General features: G+C 47.6%; 1 protein-coding gene across 1 annotated transcript in view; it reads left to right on the top strand.

Moving 5' to 3' along the window:
• Positions 1-23414, top strand: part of MCM3AP (minichromosome maintenance complex component 3 associated protein) — a 121884-nt gene extending 98470 nt beyond the window's left edge. The window contains exons 22-28 of the mRNA XM_075317431.1: positions 2946-3183; positions 7754-7851; positions 8043-8433; positions 8612-8860; positions 20723-20843; positions 20947-21120; positions 22675-23414. Coding sequence (XP_075173546.1) covers positions 2946-3183; positions 7754-7851; positions 8043-8433; positions 8612-8860; positions 20723-20843; positions 20947-21120; positions 22675-23017 — 1614 coding nt within the window. The 3' untranslated portion in view covers positions 23018-23414. The remainder of the gene's footprint in view (positions 1-2945; positions 3184-7753; positions 7852-8042; positions 8434-8611; positions 8861-20722; positions 20844-20946; positions 21121-22674) is intronic.
• Positions 23415-23903: the final 489 nt, after the last annotated feature.

Raw genomic sequence — 23903 nt, 5'->3', positions numbered from 1 at the left:
CTTCTGTCCGTTGGGTTGCCATGGCATCTTCCGGACCGTTCGGACCTTTTCTCAAGAGGTCCGTTTTTTCCCGTCAGAATTCTGGATTCTCAGATTGACGGCGTAGCTCTTGAGTCCTGGATCTTGGCGACTTCTGATATCCTTCCTGAAGTCATCTCCGCTATGACTTGAGCTCCAAAGTGTCCTTTGACCTTTTTGGCCTTGCCGACCCTCCTGTCCCTTCCACAGTCCGGTCTACAGCTAGGACTATCCCTCATTAAGGGACAGGTCTCGGCTCTGTCAGTATGTGCCAGCGGCGTATCGTCCGGCTGGCTCCGGTGCGCTCCTTTAAGGGCGCATCTCACATCATTCCGCTTTTCCGGCGGCCTATGGAGACCTGGGACCTTGATCCGGTCCTCCCGGTTCCCGGAAACCCCCCTTTGCGCCTCTTGGGGAGGTTTCGTTGTTTCATCTTTCACAGAAAGTACTCTTTCTAGTGGCTATAATTTCCCGCCAGAGAGTTCTGGCTGCACTCTTTCGGAGTCGCCCCCTTTGTTTTTGGTCTTTTGCATCAAGACAAGGTGGTCTTCGTCCGACTCCGGCCTTTTTTCCCTAAGGTGGTTTCTGCTCCACCTTATCCGGGGCAATTTTCCTGCCTTCCTTTTGTCCGGCTCCTGTTCATCGCTTGAGGAAGCGTTGCATATCCTGGATCTGGTGCGGGCGCTCCGGATCTATGTGTCTCGCACCGCCGTTATTAGGCGGTGCACCTCTCTGGTGCTGACTGTTCGTCAGCGTAACGGTCTCTCGGCATCTAAGCCGACCCTGATGTTGGCTTAGGTCGGCCATTTCCGAGACCTACGAGTGTACTCAAGTGCCTTCCCCGCCGGGGATCAGAGCACATTTGGTCAGACCTGTCGGCGCCTTTTTTTTGGGCTTTCAGGCACCAGGTTACGGCTCAGTAGGTCTGTCAGACTGCAGCTCGAATTAGTCTGCATACTTTTTCGAAGCACTTCCCAAGGCATGCTCATGCTTTGGCAGACGTGGGCTTGGGCAGACGCATTTTTCCGGCGTCTGTCGCCCATTTGTGAAGTTAGGTTTGCCTGCTTCTCAGTTGTCTGTTTATTCCCACCCATGGACTGCTTTGGAACGTCCCATGGTTTGGGTCTTCCATGGAAGGAACGATAAAGAAAAAGAGAATTTTGTTTACTTACCGTAAATTCTTTTTCTTGTAGTTCCGACATGGGAGACCCAGCACCCTCCCTATTGCCTGTTGGCAGGTTTCTTGTTCCGTGTGTCTTCACCGGCTGTTATTGTTGTAGACAGAGGTTCCGGTTCTTCCGGATTTTACTCTGTCTCTTCTTGTGGGTGGATGTCCTCCTTCAGCTTTTGCACTAAACTGGCTAGATCTGGCTAGCAGGGGGTGTATATGCTAGGAGGGAGGAGCTACACGTTTTTGAGTGTAGTAACTTTGTGTGTCCTCCGGGGGCAGTAGCTATACACCCATGGTTTGGGTCTCCCATGTTGGAACTACAAGAAAAAGAATTTACGGTAAGTAAACAAAATTCTCTTTTTTTTTTATTTTTTTAAACCTGTGTACCCCTGGTACCACCACTATTCGATCAGAAAGACCTGGTAGTCAGCAGTGTGCAGTGTTGTAAATACATTTTCCAGTTTGGGCTCCCTCTTGTGGTCCGTGCTGGCGGAGCAGTTGATTTGTGGAATGAAAGCCACACACCTGTGAAAGACTGGCAATCTGGGTCAGATTTCCATTTTCTTGTTGTTTTTTTCTGCTTTGATACTAACGCTTGATTCCTATTTTGTCTGTGTGGAGTTCCAGCAGGGAATGATCCCATTCCACCAAGAAGTGTCTGTATACTTAGCTCTATGATTCTGCAAGGTATTATGTTTGTCATGCTTGGTATTAATTCAGTCCCTCATCTGTATTAGTGTTTTTGGATCCCAGTAACATCAGAGAGCTGATACAGTGGGGGAGAGGTTGTGTGACCTCAGGATTTTTCCATATCAGAAGTGCTGGTATATATTAGGGTTTTTATGGTTGCAGACAGTTGCTCCTTCCTATCCTTTCCTATAAAGCTAGTTTGCCCCTCACCTTTGATGAATCGGTCTTTTCTAGCTTTGTATTGTGTTTTTCTATATCACTGTAGCCTTTACATGTGGGGGGGCTATCTATCTATCTTTGGGGACTGCTCCGAGGCAGATTAGCTTTCTTATATCTCTATCTGTGAGAATATTTAGTTCTCCGGCTGTGTCTAGGTGACTAGGTCATCGTAGGTTCATCCCACGGCTACTTCTAGTTGTGTGTCAGGATTAGGTCTGCAATCAGTCAAGGTTCCAGCCACTCTGTTACCATTTGGGATTCCGCATTTTTTGATCCTCCTCGGTCCCTGAATCATAACAGCATAGCTTCTTATTCCTCAGCACTGCCGATATCTCCAATATTAGATCAGATAGACATGGTGGACAGCAGTGTGAGCAGCCTCTTCTTACCTCAGCACTCTTAGCATCTCCAGTATTTGATCAGATAGGGTGTACAGCAGTGTGATCAGCATCTTACTTCAGCAGTCCTGGTATCGAATATGCACTGTGAGCGCATCTTCTTGCACATGAAGCAAGACAGAGCTTCTTACTCCATATCCTGACAGGCATCTGTCCTATTGATCTTGTAGAACAGGTTTCTGTCAGTATAACCAGCTAAGTTATTTTAATGCACGGTAGATGCACCATAGACAACAAGTGTGTGATTTGCTAATTAAATGTACAGTATTTAGGAATGTATTCTTAATCTCATCCTCTTCCGTCCTTTCTCATTTTTTTCAACTTTTTTTTTTGCATTTTTTTTCATTCTTTTTTTTATTGACTAATATCTTCACCATAGTTTCCCAAATATTTTTTCTTGGCTTTCTTTTTTTAATCTGTGCATCTTTTGATCTATTTTTCTTCTGAAGGTGGTACATGGCCCTCTGACTGATTATGATTTGGAGCAAGCTGAACTACAAAAGCAGTTTCTGGGAACGAGTGGTATTTTCCTCCTGTTACCTGTGCAGTCAGATACAGATGTGTATTGGATCGCAGCACTACTGCAGCTGAAGCAGCTACTTCAAGCTAAACCTTTTAAACCACCCCCGACTCTTGCTGTCCTGGTTCCTTCAACTTACACAGATCCAGAGACCGTTCTAGAGAGAGGTGAGTCTGGAGTTTGAATAGTCACTTTCAACAAATGTTGGTTCTATCTCTATTGCAGGTGGATTTAAGAAACTTTGCAGTTAGGCGGCTTTCACACTACGTTTTTTTTTAACATGCGTCATTAACAGTTTTTTTAACGCAAAAACGGATCCAGTGCAAATACGTTTTCATTTCAATGCATTTGCAATGGACTCGCGGCAACATGCGTTCACCTGCGTTTGCGTGCGTTATAGTGAAGATCCAGCGACTTGCAGTTTTTTAACTTTTTTCAAAAACGCTACTTGTAGCGTTTTTGAGCTGCGTCCAAATACTGCAAATTGCTGGATCCTGACTATACTGCATGCAAACGTATGTGAACGGTGGCATGCTGATAGACAGGATCCTGCTTGCTCTACTGAGCATGCCCAGAAACCAGCCTCGCGTGATCAGTTTCTCCCTCCACTCTCCCCCGGCTGAGAGGGGAGGACGCTCGTAACCAAGGTAAACATCGAGTAACCGCGGGCTTAGTTACCCGATGTTTAACTTGGCTACGTGTGCAGGGAGCAGGCAGCCCTGCTCCTAGCAGCTGCAGACGCTCGTAACCAATGTAAATATCGGGTATCCAAGTAAGTTACCCGATGTTTATCTTGGTTACGAGCCTCCACAGCTGTCAGATGTCGGCTCCCAGTCTTTCACGTTCAGTTCCCCTCACTCCCGATCACATGACTCCAATGCCCGCCCATAAACTTAAAGTGACAGGATCCTGCAAAATAACACATGCGTTTTTCTTTGCAAAAACAGGATCCGCTTTTGCAGCAAAAAAACCCGTTCATGACGCATGCTAAAAAAAGGAGTGTGAAAGCAGCCTTAGTGTTGAGCAAACAGATTTGCAGGATCCTGCTATAGTGGCCACATGTATAATTTAAGGCCTTTAAACCAGACCATTACAGTCTCCTTTTTCCTGCAACATCCCTGTCACCCTTTTTCATTTGCAGGCCTATGCAACATCATTATACTGCCGCACACATGACCTTGGGGAAACATACTAATCAGAAGAGGCACCAAGTCGTTGTAAGATTAGTTATTTGGTGCAAATGTAATAGGATAAACAGGTGGGCACACTTCTCTGTTCCGTCCATCATGCTCGAATCCAAGGATGGATCAACAATGAATCAATATAGAGAGATCGGCATTCACAGCCAATTCTTATACATTTTTTTATTCCATTTCCAAGTTATTTGGTGCAAGGACAACGGACCACTAATAGGATCATTGGACTAGGGTCATGCAAATATTTGTTTTTTCTTAATATACCTTTGCAGAAAATTATGCTTCTATCTCCATTTTTGAGACAGTGCTCCTCCGCACCTCCTGGACTCATACAGTCTGAAAAACTGATCTAATAATCTATATATATAATTGCCTTATTCTGTCTGTCTGTCTGTCTGTCTGTCTGTCTGTCTGTCTGTCTGTCTGTCTGTCTGTCTGTCTGTCTGTCTGTCTGTCTGTCTGTCTGTCTGTCTGTCTGTCTGTCTGTCTGTCTGTCTGTCTGTCTTGCTCCAAAATTGTGTCCTTACGGTGACACAAAGCTGATTGGCCGCTGGGCTCGCCATGGCCCCGCCCCCCCCGCACGGATTGGCCGCTCGCCCAGGCAACTCGCCCACGCCCCGCCCCCCTCACACAATGCACGCTCGCTCTGGCCCCGCCCCCCGCACGCATTCCCCGAACCGACCGACACGGAGCCACGACTCCCAGGTGAGTACTGTACCCCCGGGAGCCCACATCAGCGTACACCGCCAACCCAGCCGACACATACCCTCGCATTGCTGGGGTTGCCGGTGTGGGCTCCCGTGCGAGCGGGGGATGGGATACGCTGGTAACCATGGTAGCATAGTTACCAGCGCATCAAGGTCCTGCAGCGGCGGAACATTCACACACGCACGCACGCACACATCAGATCACACTAACTCTCACACACACCTCACACACACATCACATCGCATCCACACACTCACAACATCCTGGGATATCGCTTGCTTCTCGGCGGCGATACTGTGCAGTGAACTTCCAGGACCTGCCGGAGGATCACATGGCCAGAAGCATGTGGTATCTCCGGATGTTGTGAGTGTGAGCGCGTATGTGCAATATCGTCATTGTGTGTGTGCGTGAGTGTATGCGATCGGGTGTGTGTGAGTGTATGCGATCGGGTGTGTGTGAGTGTATGCGATCGGGTGTGTGTGTGTGTATGCGATCGGGTGTGTGTGTGTGTATGCGATCGGGTGTGTGTGAGTGTATGCGATCGGGTGTGTGTGTGTGTGCGATCGGATCTGTGTCGGCAGAGGAGCACGGCGTGCTGGAGGAGGCTGGGAGGAGAGAGGCTGATCCTGGGGAAGGCTGGGAGGGGGAGGCTGAGAGAGAGGCTGATGCTGGGGGAGGCTGAGGCTGGGGTAGGCTGGGAGGAGAGAGGCTGATGCTGGGAGGAGAGAGGCTGATGCTGGGGGAGGCTGAGGCTGGGGTAGGCTGGGAGGAGAGAGGCTGATGCTGGGGACTGAAAAGGCTGATGCTGGGAGGAGAGAGGCTGATGCTGGGAGGAGAGAGGCTGATGCTGGGAGGAGAGAGGCTGATGCTGGGGAAGGCTGGGAGGGGGAGGCTGAGAGAAGAGAGGCTGATGCTGGGGGAGGCTGAGGCTGGGGTAGGCTGGGAGGAGAGAGGCTGATGCTGGGGACAGAAAAGGCTGATGCTGGGAGGAAAGAGGCTGATGCTGGGAGGAGAGAGGCTGATGCTGAGAGGAGAGAGGCTGATGCTGGGAGGAGAGAGGCTGATGCTGCGAGGAGAGAGGCTGATGCTGCGGGCAGAGAGGCTGATGCTGCGGGCAGAGAGGCTGATGCTGCGGGCAGAGAGGCTGATGCTGCGGGCAGAGAGGCTGATGCTGCGGGCAGAGAGGCTGATGCTGCGGGCAGAGAGGCTGATGCTGCGGGCAGAGAGGCTGATGCTGCGGGCAGAGAGGCTGATGCTGCGGGCAGAGAGGCTGATGCTGGTGCAGCATGGGGGATGGAGCACGATGGGGGGTGTGCAGCATGGGGGATGGAGCACGATGGGGAGTGCGCAGCATGGGGGATGGAGCACGTTTGGGAGTGCGCAGCATGGCGGATGGAGCACGTTTGGGAGTGCGCAGCATGGTGGATGGAGCACGTTTGGGAGTGCGCAGCATGGCGGCTGGAGCACGTTTGGGAGTGCGCAGCATGGTGGATGGAGCACGTTTGGGAGTGCGCAGCATGGCGGATGGAGCACGTTTGGGAGTGCGCAGCATGGCGGATGGAGCACGTTTGGGAGTGCGCAGCATGGCGGATGGAGCACAATGGGGGGTGCGCAGCATGGCGGATGGAGCACGTTTGGGAGTGCGCAGCATGGCGGATGGAGCATGTTTGGGAGTGCGCAGCATGGCGGATGGAGCACGTTTGGGAGTGCGCAGCATGGCGGATGGAGCACGATGGGGGGTGCGCAGCATGGCGGATGGAGCACGTTTGGGAGTGCGCAGCATGGCGGATGGAGCACGTTTGGGAGTGCGCAGCATGGCGGATGGAGCACGTGTGGGAGTGCGCAGCATGGCGGATGGAGCACGTTTGGGAGTGCGCAGCATGGCGGATGGAGCACGTTTGGGAGTGCGCAGCATGGCGGATGGAGCACGATGGGGAGTGCGCAGCATGGGGGATGGAGCACGATGGGGGGTGCGCAGCATGGGGGATGGAGCACGATGGCAGGTGCACACCTCCCCCCAACACACACACACACAACACACCACACACACACGCGCACTGCACAACACACACACACTGGGAACCACAAACACCGCCCTACACAGACACCCACACACACAGACAACGCTGCACACACACAACACCCAACACACAAACACCGCGGCATACATAAATATACGCACATACCGCACAACACACACATTGCACAAAACATACCTCCCCCAAAACACACCACACACACACACACAAACCGCGCAACACACACACACACACAACGCTACAGACACACAGCACTCCACAAACAACGCAACACACATACAACACCGCTCTCACCCCCCGCCACACCCAGACAACACCCAGAACATGTACAGCGCCCTACACAAACACTTGGTAAGTACACACAACAACATCTATATATATATAACAAAAATCATACATTAACTACACAATACGTAAATTCTAGAATACCCGATGCGTAGAATCGGGCCACCTTCTAGTCTTATATAAGTGTTTATTGCACCCAGAGCTAGGATTACACACTCTTCCATGCTGATGATACTTTGTCTGCATGCTACAGAGAAAAAGGAAAGCAGGAACCTATCATGCCTCTATGTACTGTGTATGCAACACAGCATGGCAGCTAGTCTCTCCTCACTAGCTAAGAGGCAACTGAAATATAGAGAGAAACTGCACATAAAGCAAACACTGGCAAAAAGTGCAAGTCATATAGTGGCCTCAAATAGTGTTATTAGCAATGTACACACACAAATAAACTGAAATTTCTACAACTTTTTTCTCTTTTATTACAGTAAAATCTTTGTCTTTTATTTCAGAACTTCATATTTCAGACTTGGTGTCATGCGGACTAATATCAGATTATAAAGTTTTCTCCATACCTGATGGTGTAAATGACTTGAAAGGAACAAACATGGTAAGATTAGTATTAGTGTTTCAACAAATTTAATCTATAGCATATCAGACATATATTGCAACTGAATCGTACGATGCCGTTGCAGCAAGGCCCTATGGCAAGTCTGTCTCCACCTTCTCCAAATCATTGGCTTCAACGCTCATGCCTTGGTAGATGTCACAATACTTTGTTTCATTTTTTCCTTTTCTCAGGTCTCCTCTGCTGTACAGTTTTTGCTGTCCTGTTGCCCACGCCCCTTGGAACTCCGCAGCCTCCCTTTCCGACAATACATAGATGACGGCGTTTGCAGTGCGTTCAGCAATACCTTTTATCTCGATCAGATGGAAAGGAAGAAATGTGGACTCCCTTCACAAGATCCTGCTGCCATCATTGACTTGTACAATGGTGCCATTGCATTTCTAGCAGAGACAGTTTCTTCAGAGAAACTCACCGATCTGTCCTGGCCTGTAACAGAGTTCACATCTTCTAGCGGCAGCTCTTTAATGCCGCCTACAGATTGGAACAGTCCCAACCATCTTGCCTGGCTCAAGAAGGCTGTACTTTCTTTTCAGCTTCCACAAATGGACAAGCCGCCACAAGGAGGTGAGCAAGTGTATACATAGTTAGCAAAAAGATAGAAATGGGGTGACTGGGGTTTAAAGCAGAAAAGGGTTGACATATAAGTCTGATTTAATATAACATTTGTAGCTTGTTTTTTGCTTGTATAATTTGTGCAATTTAATTTTATCCATGAAAAATGACAATAATATCATACTGACAGCTCCTTGGGTTCCAGTTTGCTCCATGATTATGGACTACGTGTCACAGATCACTCGCTCACCAACTGGACTTCCGGTGTTGATCTCTGAAGTTCAGTTTCTCCTTGGAAACCTAAAGAAACACTGGTTTGCAAAGGAATGCATTACCGGCGACGCATCTGTGCAAGATGTTCCATGGGATGAGCTAATTTCTCTCTGCATCAACCACAAACTGAGAGCCTGGGACCCACCCATAATATCCGAATCTAAAGGTAATCTCGCCATGTTCTACATAAGAGTAATACTTTGCATTATACAAAATATTTAATAATCTTAAAGATCTTTAATTACCATACTTTTCGTTTTATAAGACACACACAAAATTTAGAAGAGGAAAATAGGAAAAAAAATGTAAATTTTAAAATTGGGGTCCACCTTATAATCCTAGTGTGTCTTATAATAGCTTGCCAGGGGGGGAGTGGCGGTGGTGGAGCAGCAGCTCAGGAGGGTCACAGGAGGCATGGTCTGTAATGCTGCGGGCTTGGATGAGGGGGTGTCGCGTCTCAGTAGGGTCAGTTGACGGAGGGTCAGCGATGTTGCGAGCTCGGAGGAGGGGGTGTCGCGACTCAGGAGGGTCAGTGGACAGAGAGTCAGCGATTCTGCAGACTCGGAGGAGGGGGGTGTCGTGGCTCAGGAGAGTCATTGGACAGAGGGTCGGCAATGCTGCAGACTTGGAGGAGAGGGTGTTGTAGCTCAGGAGGGTCAGTTGATCGAGAGTTGGCAATGCTGCAGACTCAGAAGAGGAGGGTGTCGTGGCTCAGGAGAGTCAGTGGACGGAGGGTCGGCAGTGTTGCGGACTTGGAGGAGGGGGGTGTCATAGCTCAGGAGGGTCAGTGGACAGAGGGTTGGTGATGCTGCGGGCTTGGAGGGAGTGTCACAGGTCAGAAAGGTCAGTGATACTGTGGACTCAGGGGTATCGCGGCAGGCGGCACTGACCTGTCGGCGTGCTGCAGACTCAATTGATCTGCCGGCGGTTGATGTAATGAACGTCAAGAAAATGGCCGCAGAGGCTGCACATGTGCAGATTTGCCTCCACGGCCGTTTTCTTGAAGTCCTTCCACAGCCAGGGTTTCAACAGAGCTCTGTTATTACAAGCACATGGAAGTCTTCAGCAGACCAGCTGCTGCAATAGCAACTCGTTGACCCACGATCGCGGTGCTTAAATTGGCGCGTTCTCATGCCGACGTGTCTTAAATTCCACTGTCACAGTTTGACAGTGGGATTTAACAGTTTAGCAATCGCAGGGAGAGCGATTGTTAGCGGCAGGTCTTGGCTGTAATACACTGACATTACCTGTGGCGTATGGAGTTGATGTCACCCACTTCCAACTTTGCTGTACAGCCGACGTCGCTAAGGGGTAAAAGCAGATCTGTCAACAGATTTCACAATGCAAACTGCATGCGTTATTAGGTAGATCGCTAAGAACTGATGAGACCAGTATACTTTAACTGAATGACATCAGAATTATTGCTCAATCCTTTTCGAAGGTTTAAAATTACTCTGCCCACCCACCTGACAGCTGCTCAGTGTACTTCCCCCCCCCCCCCCCCCCCGCCACTGCTGAGATGTCCCAGTGCTAAGTACAAGCTACAGCTGTCGGGCAGGTTGTGGGGGCAGAGCTTAAAGCATTATTACCATCTTCATATATGAATATTGTTGGGATTATGCTTGTAAACAAGTCATTTTGCAATTCTCTGTTTATTACATTTTTCAGCTATTGTTGCGTTTTTAACATTTTTGTTTACAGCTCGTTGTTTCTTTCGTTGGTGCGAGTGTAATCACATCGCTGCCATGTCTTTCTTGCCTTCTTATGGTCAGGTCTGGAGTCTCGTCTTGCTCTCAGTTCTCGCAAGGGTTAAAGCTCTGCTCTGTCCATTTTGTTGCAAAAAAGTCTGGGCTCTCGTCCTCAAATTTGGACTTTTGTTCAGGGCATGGTTCAATTGGTTCCTTTCTACCAGTCTCCAGCGATGCCATTGGGACCCGAGTCTGGTTTTGGATGCTTTCTTATGTCTTCTCTTTGAACCTCTCTGGCAGGTCTCCTTGTCCTTTCCATCTTGGAAGATTACTTTCCTAGTAGCCGTTACGTCTTTTAGACAAGTTTCTGAGCTGGAAGCCCTTTCGGGCTGCTCCCCCTTCCTCATTCTTCACCAAAATAAGGTAGTCTTACAGCTAGTGTCTTCCTTTCTTCCTAAGGTGGTTTCAGCCTTCCACCTTAAGGAAGATATTTTCCTTCATTTTGTCCCTCTCTTTTGGGTCCTCTGGAACAATCGCTAAACAAGTTGGATAGAGCCAATCGCATATGCCTTTCCAGGGCCACTCGCTTTACGTGCATGGATTTCTTATTTACTATTCCTGAGGGCTCCCAGAATAGAATCCTGGCCTCCAAGGCTACCATTGTCCTTTTGGATTTGCTTCCCAATTTCGGAGGCGTATCAGACCAAGAACAGGACTCTTCCCTCTGTGGTGTTGGCTTATTCCACTTTGGCAGTAGGGGCCTCCTGGGCAGTTTGGCATCAGTCCAATGCGTTGCACATTTGCAAGGCAGCTACCTGGTCTTTTGTACATACATTCTCCAAGTTTTACTAGGTTCATACCTATGCCTCATTTTATGCCAGTTTAGGTAGAAGGGTGTTGCAAGCGGCAGTTGTTCGACTGCTGTCCTTAAGTTCATCGGTATTCATGTCCCTTTATTTCCTTATCTTCTTCCTACCCTTAGGACTGCTTTGGTATGTCCAATGGTCTCCCTGTGTTCCCTAATGAAACGATAGAGAATAGAGGATTTTGGGTACTCGCTGTAAAATCTTTCTGGGAGCCATCTCCGGGTGACACAGTACTCTCCCTTTCTTTCAAGTTTGTGTTATTGACAGCTGGTGTTAAGTCTTTTGCTTCTCCTACTCCTTGACCACTAACTGAATAGCTTTGTGCCAGTTGGTGGGTGTATCCTACCGAGGAGGAGCACGCTTTTTTGTAGTGTTAGCATCCTAGTGGCAGTAGCATACACCCATAGTTTTCCTGTGTCCCCCTCAATGAAGGCTCAGAGACATTTTACGATGAGTACACACATTTTTTCTTTTTCGCTCCTAATTGGGAGACCCAGACAATTGGGTGTATAGCTATTGCCTCCGGAGGCCACACAAAGTATTACACTTAAAAGTGTAAGGCCCCTCCCCTTCTGGCTATACACCCCCAGTGGGATCACTGGCTCACCAGTTTTGTGCTTTGTGCGAAGGAGGCAACACATCCACGCATAGCTCCACTGTTTAGTCAGCAGCAGCTGCTGACTATGTCGGATGGAAGAAAAGAGGGCCCATACAGGGCTCCCAGCATGCTCCCTTCTCACCCCACTTCATGTCGGAGGTGTTTGTTAAGGTTGAGGTACCCATTGCGGGTACGGAGGCTGGAGCCCACATGCTGCTTCCTTCCCCATCCCTTTTTACAGGGCTCTGGGTGAAGTGGGATTCTATCGGTCTCCAGGCACTGAGACCGTGCTCCATCCACAGCCCCTGGTATCTGCTGGACATGGAGCGGAGTATCTTCAGGGACATGGCCCTGCTACATGGAGGTACTCTGTGTCCCTGTGGGGACCGCGCAGACACACGGCAGCATTGCTGGGTGTGTTAGTGCGCCAGGGACAGCGGCGCTGTCCGCACTAGTGCCATCGCACACCACAGCGTTGCTGGGTGTGTTAGTGTATTGGGTGACTACTGCGCTAACCGCCGCTGCCATTTTTATTTAAGGCGCCGCTGGGATTTGTGGTGCGCCGGGGACTTCCGCGCCGGCCAGCACTGATATGCCGGCCGCGCTTATTAACTCGAGTCCCCGGCTTCTGGGCCTAGTCTCCCTTCGTTACCGCCCACAGGCCTGACAGTCAGGGTAGGGGCGTGACGCTGCATAGCACAGCAGCGCTGAGAGCTGGAGTATGTTTTGCATACTCCACCCCTCTCACTGTGTGCACTGTGAAACCGGATTCCCGCACTTTCTCAGGCACGCCCACGGCTTCCTTCTCTCCAAGGACGCCGGCAGCCATTAGTGTCAGTTTCTGTACGATACAGAGACAAGTGTGGAAGACCCTGGCATTCTGATAGTCACACAATCGCTGCAACAGGCGTTAAGCAGCACCTGTGGTGCTAACCCCACTAGTGCAGAAGTGCACTTATAGATATGCTTGTACTATATACATTGCACTGTTTGGTCGCACGTTGTATATACCCTCCTGGATTGTGCGGAGGGGTTATCAGCATATTCTCTGTGTAAAACAAAGGTGCAGAACCACATGTTTTTCTATGCAGCCGGTGCAGCATGTACGGCTATACGGCCGGCAGGTTACATAGACCCCCATTATATCCAACTCAGCCGGAGTCTCTGCTAATGGCCAGAGGATGAGGACGGTGTCTGCAGTATTTACTGACAGATTTTCTGAGACTATGGCTATGATACTAGAAGCCTAGCAGTCCGGACATGTCTCTCACAACATGGGCACTGTTGAATCATTGATCCATGGCCCCCCTCAGTGTGAACAACTGACAGCTCCGGGAATGTCACGCATCCCAGAGTCACGGCTCTGCACAGACGTCAGTCCCAGACAGCCTAAGCGGGCTCACTATGAGCGGCCCTCGGTTTCATCAGGGTCCTAGCAGAAGGACTCTCTGTGTAATGAGGCGGAAGTAGCGGCTCAGGATTCTGATCCTGAGACCGCTCTCAATCTGGATACACCTAATGGTGACGCCATAGTGAATAATCTTATAGCGTCCATCAATAGAATGTTGGTTATTTCTCACCCAGCTCCTCCAGTGGAGGAGTCAGCTTCACGTATTTTTCTGGACCACTCTGCCTTCAGAGAGGCAGTCCAGGAACACCACTCTTATCCAGATATGCGCTTCTCCAAACGGCTTAGGATACACGTTATCCCTGCCCCCTGACGTGGTCAAGGACTGGACCCAGTGTCCCAAGCGGCATCCTCCAATCTCCAGGCTTGTAGCTAGATCCATAGTTGCAGTGGGAGATGGAGCTGCACTTAAAGATGCCACTGACAGACAGATGGATCTCTGGTCTAAATCCATCTATGAGACTGTCGGCGCACCGTTGGCTCCAGCATTCTCACCCTTGGGGCACTCCAAGCTATTTCAGCTTGTCTTACACAGATTGACACGGTTACACGTACATCTGTGCCGCAGGTGGCATCCTTAACCTCTCAAATGTCTGCATTTGTTTCTTACGCGATTCAGGTTGCCCTAGACTCTGCGAACCGTACGGCAGTAGCCTCCGCTGCTCCGTGTTTTTAAGCAGAGCCTGGTCTGCTCGTTAAGTGAATGGAAGGCAGATTCTGCTTCCAAAAAAGGTTGCTTAACCAGTTGCCTTTTTCTGCTGACCGACTGTTTGGTGAGCGTTTGGATGTAACCATTAAACAGTCCAGGGGTAAGGATTCATCCTTTCCTCAGCCCGGACACAACAAACCCCAACAGAGCAGGAGGCAGTCGTGGTTTCGGTCTTTTCGAGGCTCGGGCAGGTCCCATTTTTCCTCGTCCAATGTGGACTCAAAAGGATCAGAGGAGCTCAGATTCTTGGCGGGCTCAGTAACGCCCAAAAAAGAGACAGTCTGAAAACCCGCTCCCAAGGCGGCTTCCTCATGACTTGCGGCCTCCTCTCTCCGCATCCTCGGTCGGTAGCAGGCTCACCCGCCTTGGCGATATTTAGCTGCCATAGGTCAATGACCGTTGGGTGTGAGACATTCTGTCTCACGGGTACAGGATAGAGCTCACTTCTCGTCCTCCAACTCGATTCTTCAGAACTTCTCCACCTCCCGGCCGAGCCGCTGCTCTTCTGCAAACAGGGTGCACTCTATAGGCAGAAAGAGTGATGACCCCCGTTCCTCTTCAGGAACAAGGTCACGGTTTTTACCCCAAATTATTTGCGGTGCCTATAAGAACGGGCCGTTCCGTCCCGTTCTGGATCTAAAACTGCTCAGCAAGCTCGTGGACACCAGGCGGTTCCGGATGGAATCCCTCCGCCATGTCATCGCCTCAATGTCCCAAGGAGATTTCCTAGCATCATTAGGCATCAAGGATGCTTATCCACACGTGCCGATTGATCCAGAGCACTAGCGTTTCTACGCTTCGTTATAGGAGACGAACACCTTCTGTTCGTAGCTCTACCTTCCGGCTAGCGACAGTCCCACTGGTCTTCGCCAAGGTCAGGGCAGCAGTAGTCACAGTCCTGCACTCTCAGGGTCACTCTGTGATCCCATATTTAGACGATCTACTTGTCAAGGCACTCTCTTAGGAAACATGCCGACACTGCCCGAACGTTGCGCTTGAGACTCTCTAGAGTTTTGGGTGGATCATCAACTTTTTGAAGTCAGATCCGACCCCGACCCTATCGCTAACATATCTAGGCATGGAGTTTCATACTCTCTCAGCGATAGTGAAGCTTCCGCTAGACAAACAGCATTCACTACGGGCTGCAATCTCTTCTTTAAGAACCAGTCGCACACATTGAGACGCCTCATGCACTTCCTACGTAAGATGGTAGCAATGGAGGCAGTTCTTTCGCGCAGTTTCATCTGCGTCCACTACAATGTGACATTCTCCGCCAATGGGACGGGGAGTCGACCTCCCTCAACAGAGTCATCTTCTTTCTCAGGCGGCCAAGGAATCTCTACGGTGGTGGCTTCTTCCCACCTCATGGTCAAAAAGAAGGTCCTTCCTATCCCCATCCTGGGCGATAGTTACGACAGACGCGAGTCTATCAGGGTGGGGAGCAGTTTTTCTCCACCACAGCGCTCAGGGTACGTGGACTCAGCAAGAGTCCACCCTTCAGATCAATGTTCTTGAACACAGAGCAGTGTATCTTGCCCTACAAACCTTCCAACAGCAGCTGGACAGCAAGCAAATCCGACTTCAGTCGGACAACTCCACAGCGGTGGCATACATCAACCACCAAGGAAGAACGCGCAACCGGCAAGCCTTCCAGGAAGTCCGGCAGGTTCTGATGTGGGTGGAAGACACGGCATCCACCATATCCACAGTTCACATCCCAGGCGTGGAAAACTAGGAAGCTGACTTCCTAAGTCGCCGGGGTGTGGCCGAAAGGGTATGGTCTCTTCACCCGGACGGGTTTCGGGAGATCTGGCGCCGCTGACAGAGGCCGGACGTCGATCTAATGGCGTCACGGCACAACAACAATGTGCCAGCTTCATGGCACGGTTTCACAATCATCGAGCTCTGGCGGCAGACGCCTTAGTTCAGCATTGGTCGCAGTTCCAGCTACCTTATGTGCCACCTCTGGCATTGTTGCCCAGAGTGCTGCGCTAGATCAGGACCGACTGCGGCCGCGCCATCCTCGTCGCTACAGATTGGCCGAGGATGTTGTGGTTCCCGGTTCTGTGGTGCCTCACGGTAGGCTAACCGGGGGCACTACCAGACCAATCAGACTGGCTGTCTCAAGGGCCATTCTTCCATTTGAATTCTACGGCCCTCAACCTGATGGTGTGGCATTGAGTCCTGGAACCTAGTGTCGTCAGGATTACCTCAGGACGTGGTTGCCACCATGAGACAGGCTAGCATACCAACGTCCGCCAAGATTGACCACAGGACGTGGAAGATATTCTTATCTCGGTGCTCGGCGCAGGGTGTTTCTCCCTGGCCGGTTGCATCGTCTATGTTTCCTTCCTTCCTGCAATCTAGGTTGGAAAAAGGGTTGTCGCTCAGTTCCCTTTAGGGACAAGTCTCAGCGCTATCTGTATTTTTTCAGAAACGACTTCCTCAGGTACGCACGTTCCTACGGGGAGTTTGTCGTCTCAGCACTCCGTACAAGCGGCCGTTAGAGCCCTGGGATCTGAACAAGGTTCTAATTGCTCTCCAGATGCCGCCTTTCGAGCCTTTGAAAGAGGTCTCCCTTCCCGCTTTTCTCGGGAAGTGGCCTTCTAGTAACGGTCTCGTCTCTTAGGAGAGTTTCCGAGCTAGCAACGCTCTCATACAAATCTCCCTTCCTGGTCCTTCACCAGGACAGGGTAGTTCTGCGTCCGATTCCGGAATTTCTCCCTAAGGTGGTATCCCACTTTCATATCAATCAGGATATCACCTCACCTTCTTTGTGTCCTCGTCCAGTCCATCAATTTCAGAAGGATTTGCATCTGTTGGTTCTGGTGAGAGCACTCAGGTTCTACTTCCCGCATGGCGCTCCTGCGCCACCCGGATGCACTCTTTGTCCTTGTCGCTGGTCGGCGTAAACAGTCGCAAGCTTCTGAATCCACCCTGGCTCGGGGGATCGAGGAACCAATTCTTGAAACCTACAGTTCTACTGGGCTTCTGGTTCTCTCAAGGCTGAAGGCCCATTCTACCAGAGCCGTGGGTGCATCCTGGGCATTACGGCACCAGGCTACGGCCCAGCAGGTGTGTCAGGCACCTACCTGATTGAGTCTGCATACTTTTACCAAGCATTTTCAGGTGCATACCTACGCTTCGGCAGACGCCAGCCTAGGTAGATAAGTCCTTCAGGCGGCGATTGCCCACCTGTTGGAAAGGGCTGTTTGACGGCCCTATCACGAGGTATTCTTTTACCCACCCAGGGACTGCTTTTGGACGTCCCAATTGTCTGGGTCTCCCAATTAGGAGCGAAAAAGAAGAAGGGAATTTTGTTTACTTACCGTAAATTCCTTTTCTTCTAGCTCCAATTGGGAGACCCAGCACCCGCCCTGTTTTCTCGGGGAATTTCTGTTTTTTCGGGTACACATGTTGTTCATGTGGTATGGTTCAGTTCTCCGATGTTTCCTCGGATTGAATTGGTCTTTAAACCAGTTATTGGCTTTCCTCCTTCTTGCTTTGGCACTAAAACTGGTGAGCCAGTGATCCCACTGGGGGTGTATAGCCAGAAGGGGAGGGGCCTTACACTTTTAAGTGTAATACTTTGTGTGGCCTCCGGAGGCAATAGCTATACACCCAATTGTCTGGGTCTCCCAATTGGAGCTAGAAGAAAAGGAATTTACGGTAAGTAAACAAAATTCCCTTCTTTTTGAAGCTGTCCAGCATTGCTGGAGTGCCATTACTTCCTAATCCAGGCCAGATTCATTGCCAGTTTACAAGCTAGGTAGCATTGCTGGTTGGTCTCCTAGGACAAGGTGTAAGCAGAGAAAAAGTGTGAACATTTGTCGCTATCCTTGAGATTTTAATAGTAAATTGCAAAAGAGCTTGTTTTTACAAGCACCATACAATAATATTTGTCCAAGGAGATAAGACAATAACTCTTAAAATATACTTGGATAGCGAGTGGCTTAAACCAAATATTCCATCAATGGGATTAATAATATCTCAAATGAAACAATTATTAGTACTAGAATTGATTGAAGCTGAAAGGAGCAAAGAAAAATCAGCAGGGAAAGTTTTTTGTTTTTTCCACTGTGGAAACAAATTATAGGGTTCCACTATAGTCCTCAGGAAATTCTGAAAATAGTCAGTCCTTTTCACCATATGGAATGGTTCTGTCTGGAAGACCTGGGGGGAACATTGGGGCATTAGGGACATAAACAATTACTTAATGTGCATTATATGGAATCGGTGGCTGATACCATCACAGAGACATAATTTTAATACTTAAATTAAAAAGGCTGTAACCAGGGGTGGGATTCAAATTTTTAACAGGTTCTCTGTAAACCCCGCCCATTTGAAAACCACACCCATTTTGTTAGCCACACCGATTTTTACACGTTCCTCAACCAAAAAATACAAGTAATTTAAAGTAAAATCTCTTTACCCTTCTTCCCCTCCTATACCTTCACTCTCCTGTCCAGTACCAGTTGTTCCAGTCACTGTCAGTCATATTTTATTAAACAGTTTTTCTACAATTTTTAAAAATTACTAAAGGAGCCCTGCTAAAATTGGAACAGACGACCTTCACCATACAGATCTCATCCATGTGGCTGCTTTTCCAGTGCAGATCCCATCCCATGTGGCTCCTTTCCCCCTACATATCTGAACCCATGTGGTCTCTTTCCCCTGCAGATCCCATACCATTATGACCTTTTTCCCCTGCAGGTCCCATCCCATTATGACCTCTTTCCCCTGCAGGTCCTATCCCATTATGGCCTCTTTCCCCCTGCAGATCCCATCCCATGTGGTCTCTTTCCCCTGCAGATCCCATCCCATTATGGCCTCTTTTTCCCTGCAGATCCCATCCCATTATGGCTTCTTTTCCCTGCAGATCCCATCCCATTATGGCCTCTTTTCCCTGCAGATCCCATCCCATTATGGCCTCTTTCCCCTGCAGATCCCATCCCATTATGGCCTCTTTCCCCTGCAGATCCCATCCCATATGGCCTCTTTCCCCTGCAGATCCCATCCCATTATGGCCTCTTTCCCCTGCAGATTTCATCCCATGTTCTCCTTTTCCCCTGCATATCCTGTCCCATATGGCTCCTCTCCCCATATAGATCCCATCTTTATGCGGCTCCTCTCCCCATATAGATTCCATCTTTATGCAACCACTCTCCCTGCATCTTCGGCTCACTGAGTGCTTACCTGCTCCAAGCATCGGCAGCCTCTCCTCTGTCTTCCGTCCTCTGCGGCACTCTGCACACTGACGCTGACAGACTGCAATAGGAGGAGCTACCTCCCCACTCTGCAGTGTCAGCGTGTCGTTGCACGCCAGGTCAGGGAGCAGACAGGCTTCACTGAACCCGGAAGTGTGGCGCGGAGGTACGTGGGTTCATTTGTGCTAGTGTCTTAAAGAGACATTAACACAAGTGAATACAGAGAACCAGATCGCGGAGCCGTTTCTTGCCGATTCGGGGAACCAGCTGCTATTTTAACAACCGGTTTGCCCGAACCAGACAGAACTGGCTGAATCCCACCCCTGGCTGTAACTACCACTATAGTAATCTGCAAGGTACACTGCTCGAAGGTTGAGCATATCAATCTCATGTACACTGTTTAATTCTTTGAACAAGTTATTGCTTCCCTTTATGTTATGTATAAAAATTATAAATAAAAAAAATGTTTAAAAAAAAAAAATACACTTGGACTCGAACTCTCTCATTTTTTAGCTGGATACTTTCTTATTTTAATTTTAGGATTATACAATTAACTCTGAGATGGATTTTTAATGATTGTATAGCAGCCTCATTAGGCGTAAGAGCTCTACTTAACAATGTATGCAGTCTGAATTGTGAAATCTGGTAACGGATCTGCTCGAAAATAGAAGTGTGTATAGGTGTTTCCAGAGATTGGACATTTTTCTGTAATGCATTGGGAATCATTCGATAAGATGATAATGTGGTTACTCAGCTTTGAATAGCTAATCAACAAGGTTCTCCAAGCAAGAATTACATGATTAGGGCAGTTTTATTACAAATGGCAGCCTGTCCGAGTCTTGTGTCAGGACGGGAAGCAGTCGGAAGAAACACAGCTCCCGATGCCGGTGTCTCAACTGACAGAGGAGCTGTATTGTAAGCACACATAACCTCTGTTAGCTGCCAGAGAAGGGCTGTGACAGGACAAGAAATAAATCTCTTCTGCTGGCTGTGCCCAGAGGACTGAGGCTGCTCATTCACCCAAGAAGATGTATTTCTGTCGACGTAACAGGCTTTCTAAGCCCAATATGTATACACGATACTGATTTTCTGTCAGTTGAGATGCAGGTCTCAGAAGCAGTGTTTCATCGAACTACAACCCATCCTGACATATGACTATGATGGGCTGCAGTTTGAATTATGTGACAGGGGACCATTTTATTACATTCTTGGAAAACCCCCTTTAGCTAATATATTTGATATGACTGGTTACAAGGGTTGGTAAGTCATCAATGTCCTATTACATTTTTGCAGTCCATATACTGTATAGCAGGATGTAATTGTGCTCTCAATAATCTTTTTGGATCTGTCAGTAGGAGGCAGTATGACCATGAACTGCAAAGTGGAAACTTAAAATAAAGGCATTTTATCAATCTTCTAAATTTTAACACCTGCTGGCTACAAAATGTAGATGTTGAGGAGCTGTTAACTCCAATTGTGTATATAATGTTATTGTAGCCTTGTAATTTTATCATCTTTAGTAAGTAGACCATTACTATTTATCTCTTTACAGTTTTCCAAGAGGATTTTTATGTCTATTTCTTTGAGGAGGACTTAAGAGACTTTACGTATCCAGACACATGGGAAAGCGCCCGTCTCTCCACACATCAGAACGTACTAGTAAAGTCTAACATGTAATGGGTTTTTTATTTTTTTTTTCATTATCTATAATAGCCTGATGATACTGGCAGAAATGTTTGACATTTCATTATTCCATTGTGTTTTCTTACATTGCAGCTCTCCCTGTAAAAGGAAGCCTTCCTTACAGACGTCTCAGACTCCACACAAAGTCTTTGTATGCAGTGAAAACGATATGGAGATGGTCTTTAGAAATCCCGAGCTTTCTGATCTGAAGTCTCTTCCGTCACTGCTAGACCGCTCAATCTTAGCTGAGAAAGAGGAGGATAGAAGGTGATTTATTACACTTAGATTATACACCACCTCTGAATTTTTATACACACACAAAAAAATCCCTTTTGGAAAAACATGTCACAGGTATAATATAATGTGCTCGAAGGGTTAGACTTAACGTGTAAAACGTGAAGGGTTAGAGTTAACGTGTAAAAACTTGTAAATTTTTAGACAAATGTACTCTTCATTATTTATTGCCAAAGTGAACGAAAGAAAAAAAAAATGTAATTCTCGCAATCACCATGTAGTTTTATTTGTACTTTGCCTGCATTTATGTGACTACACAAGGTTGCTTTGAGCATTCTTCGGAGCTCTCCTTTATTGTACATCATTCTGATTTTAGTGTTCTTTCTGAAAAAGAACTTTCCCTCCATGGCCACGTTTCGTTTCTGCTTTCTCATTTATTCCTACACTTCTTCCAAAAGCCTTAACTTTTTTCGTTTTTCCACTTGTCAAAATGGCTATTCCACTAAGAGTCCTTACAGTTATCTGGTCATAAAGACCGCACTTCAAAGCTGAACAAATATCACATCCATCAGCCAATATGAAGGCTGAAGATTACGAAGTGACAGAGTCAATAAATATTTAAAATTATTATTTTTTTTAATACGTATTAAAAAATATAAAATACAGCAAAAACTTCTATTGATCACATTGTTATATAGGGACACGGACAATGATAACAATACATCCACGTGACGTAACCCTCAATTGGAGTAATTATAAGACTAACCAAACAAAGTTGAGAGCCAGCTCACCCTTGGAAGTGTAGTGGAGAAGAATCACCAAGTCTGCATGGATCACACGATTAATTATAAAACTAGACCATATACAAAAATAGGGAACATCAATATTATCTCTAAGAAGAAATTTAGGATGACCTAAACTCTAATCAAAATACTGACATTTGTTGGCACATTAGTGGCTGTATCCTCAACACCAAGTAAGACCTTCGGAGAAATCTGTCAGCTTCGCTCAGATAACTCAGCATGGTGCTTTTTTTGTGCCATGGCCACTTCATTCTAGCGACACAACAGTCAGCAGCTTTCTTTTACTATACTATCTAAATAGTTGTAGAATAAGGCTAAGGCCACACAACCGTATGCCATCCGATGAGAGTGCATCGGATGGAATAGCTAGCTCCCGCTGTGCTGCAAGTGTAAGCAGAATGTCATGCCACTGTGATCTGATTCTTTGATCGGATCACAGCTGCGAAGGAAAGAGGGAGATTAGTTTCTCCATCTCCTCCATTACCAGCTGATGCATATATCGCACTGCACTCCGGTGTCATCTGTGTGCAGTGCAATGTTTCACTCACACCCATAGACTTATATGGGTGCGAGTGAATATGGATCAGATGCTGTGACTGTTTCCTCGGTCCGATTAGGGCTGAGAAAATAACCGCAGATGGGAATGGCCCCATAGAGTAACATGGGTCTGGGTGTAATGCAATTTTTTTTTTTTTTTTATTGCATTCCACTCGGTCCGTTTTAATCGCCATGTGTCCTTACCCTAATTATCATTTTAATTATTTATGTAAATTTATAATTACAGATTCAGTGAAAAACTGCAGCAGCTCCTTGTGGAAGAACCTTTAGACGCATCTCTTTCCCTGCCTTTATACCTACCCATCCCTTCTCTGTCGGATTCTTTAGAAAATTCAGTTATCGTTCCAGCCTTGCAGAAGTCATCCACACGAGGCACTAAGTATTCTCCAACCAAGCCAGAACATATTGTGCGCTCCTCCTCGCTACAGCCATCTGTGAAAGACAGAATAAATGAGTTATTTGTGAATTTGAGAAGGAATCAACAAGAGGACAGAGCTTTTAACTTACACCTTTGTACCCTGCTCGATATGGGCAAAATTGAAGAAGAGAGCAGTTCCCCAATGAAATAAGACCCCATTTACAGCCATTGGTGCTGGACTATGCAGATTACTATCTAGAAGCCTGAGAAAATGATTCACATCTGTTGTAATAAGCTGCTGTAATCTATTTGGAGTAGTATTACTTTATTAGAGGTTTATAAGACGTTCATTTCCTTCTTTGAGTATAATACAAGATCCGATAAAAATAAATATTTTTTTTCTTCTATTAAAACATAACCGTGAATATTTTTCTATTTGCAGAACTGTTAGATTTGGGAATTGAATATGAATGCCATATTATTTATCTAGCAGTGTGTACATATAAAAGGCAATACAAAATGTATAATTTTCAGCATTTCGTGAATTTATGCACTTAATGTGGTATCTTTATTTTTTTTTAAATTGTGAAATACAATAAATTTTAAGTCTGTACAATTTTTGAGATTACAGTATCTGAAACCTAGATCCATTGTTTCAACTTTTTTTTTTCTCTATGGAACTGACATTTTGTGTATGAGGCTTTAGAGCATTTATAATAGCACATCACATAGGCCTGTGTTTTGGTTGTTAATCCCTTCATGACCTTTGACGGATACATCCGTCATGGTGCCCTGGTACTTAAAGACCCATGACTGATATATCCGTCATGGCGAAATCGCGACATTGGAGCCCCAGTGACTGCGATCGGTTCACACAAACCGCAGATTCGGGAAGGAGGGGACCTCTGCCTGACCTCAGGAGGGGTGGTGCCTCCTTCCTGGAACTACAGAGGCTGTGATTAGCTGACTAATGCTGCTCAGCCAATCACAGCCACTGTAATGTTTCAACCATTGAAAATGGCTAAAACATTGAAATCCAGCCATGATCAGTGCAGCTATAGCTCTGATCATTGGCTGGAGTTGGGTGAGACCTCAGC

This window comes from Anomaloglossus baeobatrachus, chromosome 7 (assembly GCF_048569485.1).
Source record: "Anomaloglossus baeobatrachus isolate aAnoBae1 chromosome 7, aAnoBae1.hap1, whole genome shotgun sequence".
Classification (NCBI taxonomy): Eukaryota; Metazoa; Chordata; class Amphibia; order Anura; family Aromobatidae; genus Anomaloglossus; species Anomaloglossus baeobatrachus.
This window is presented reverse-complemented; position numbering and strand designations above follow the sequence as displayed.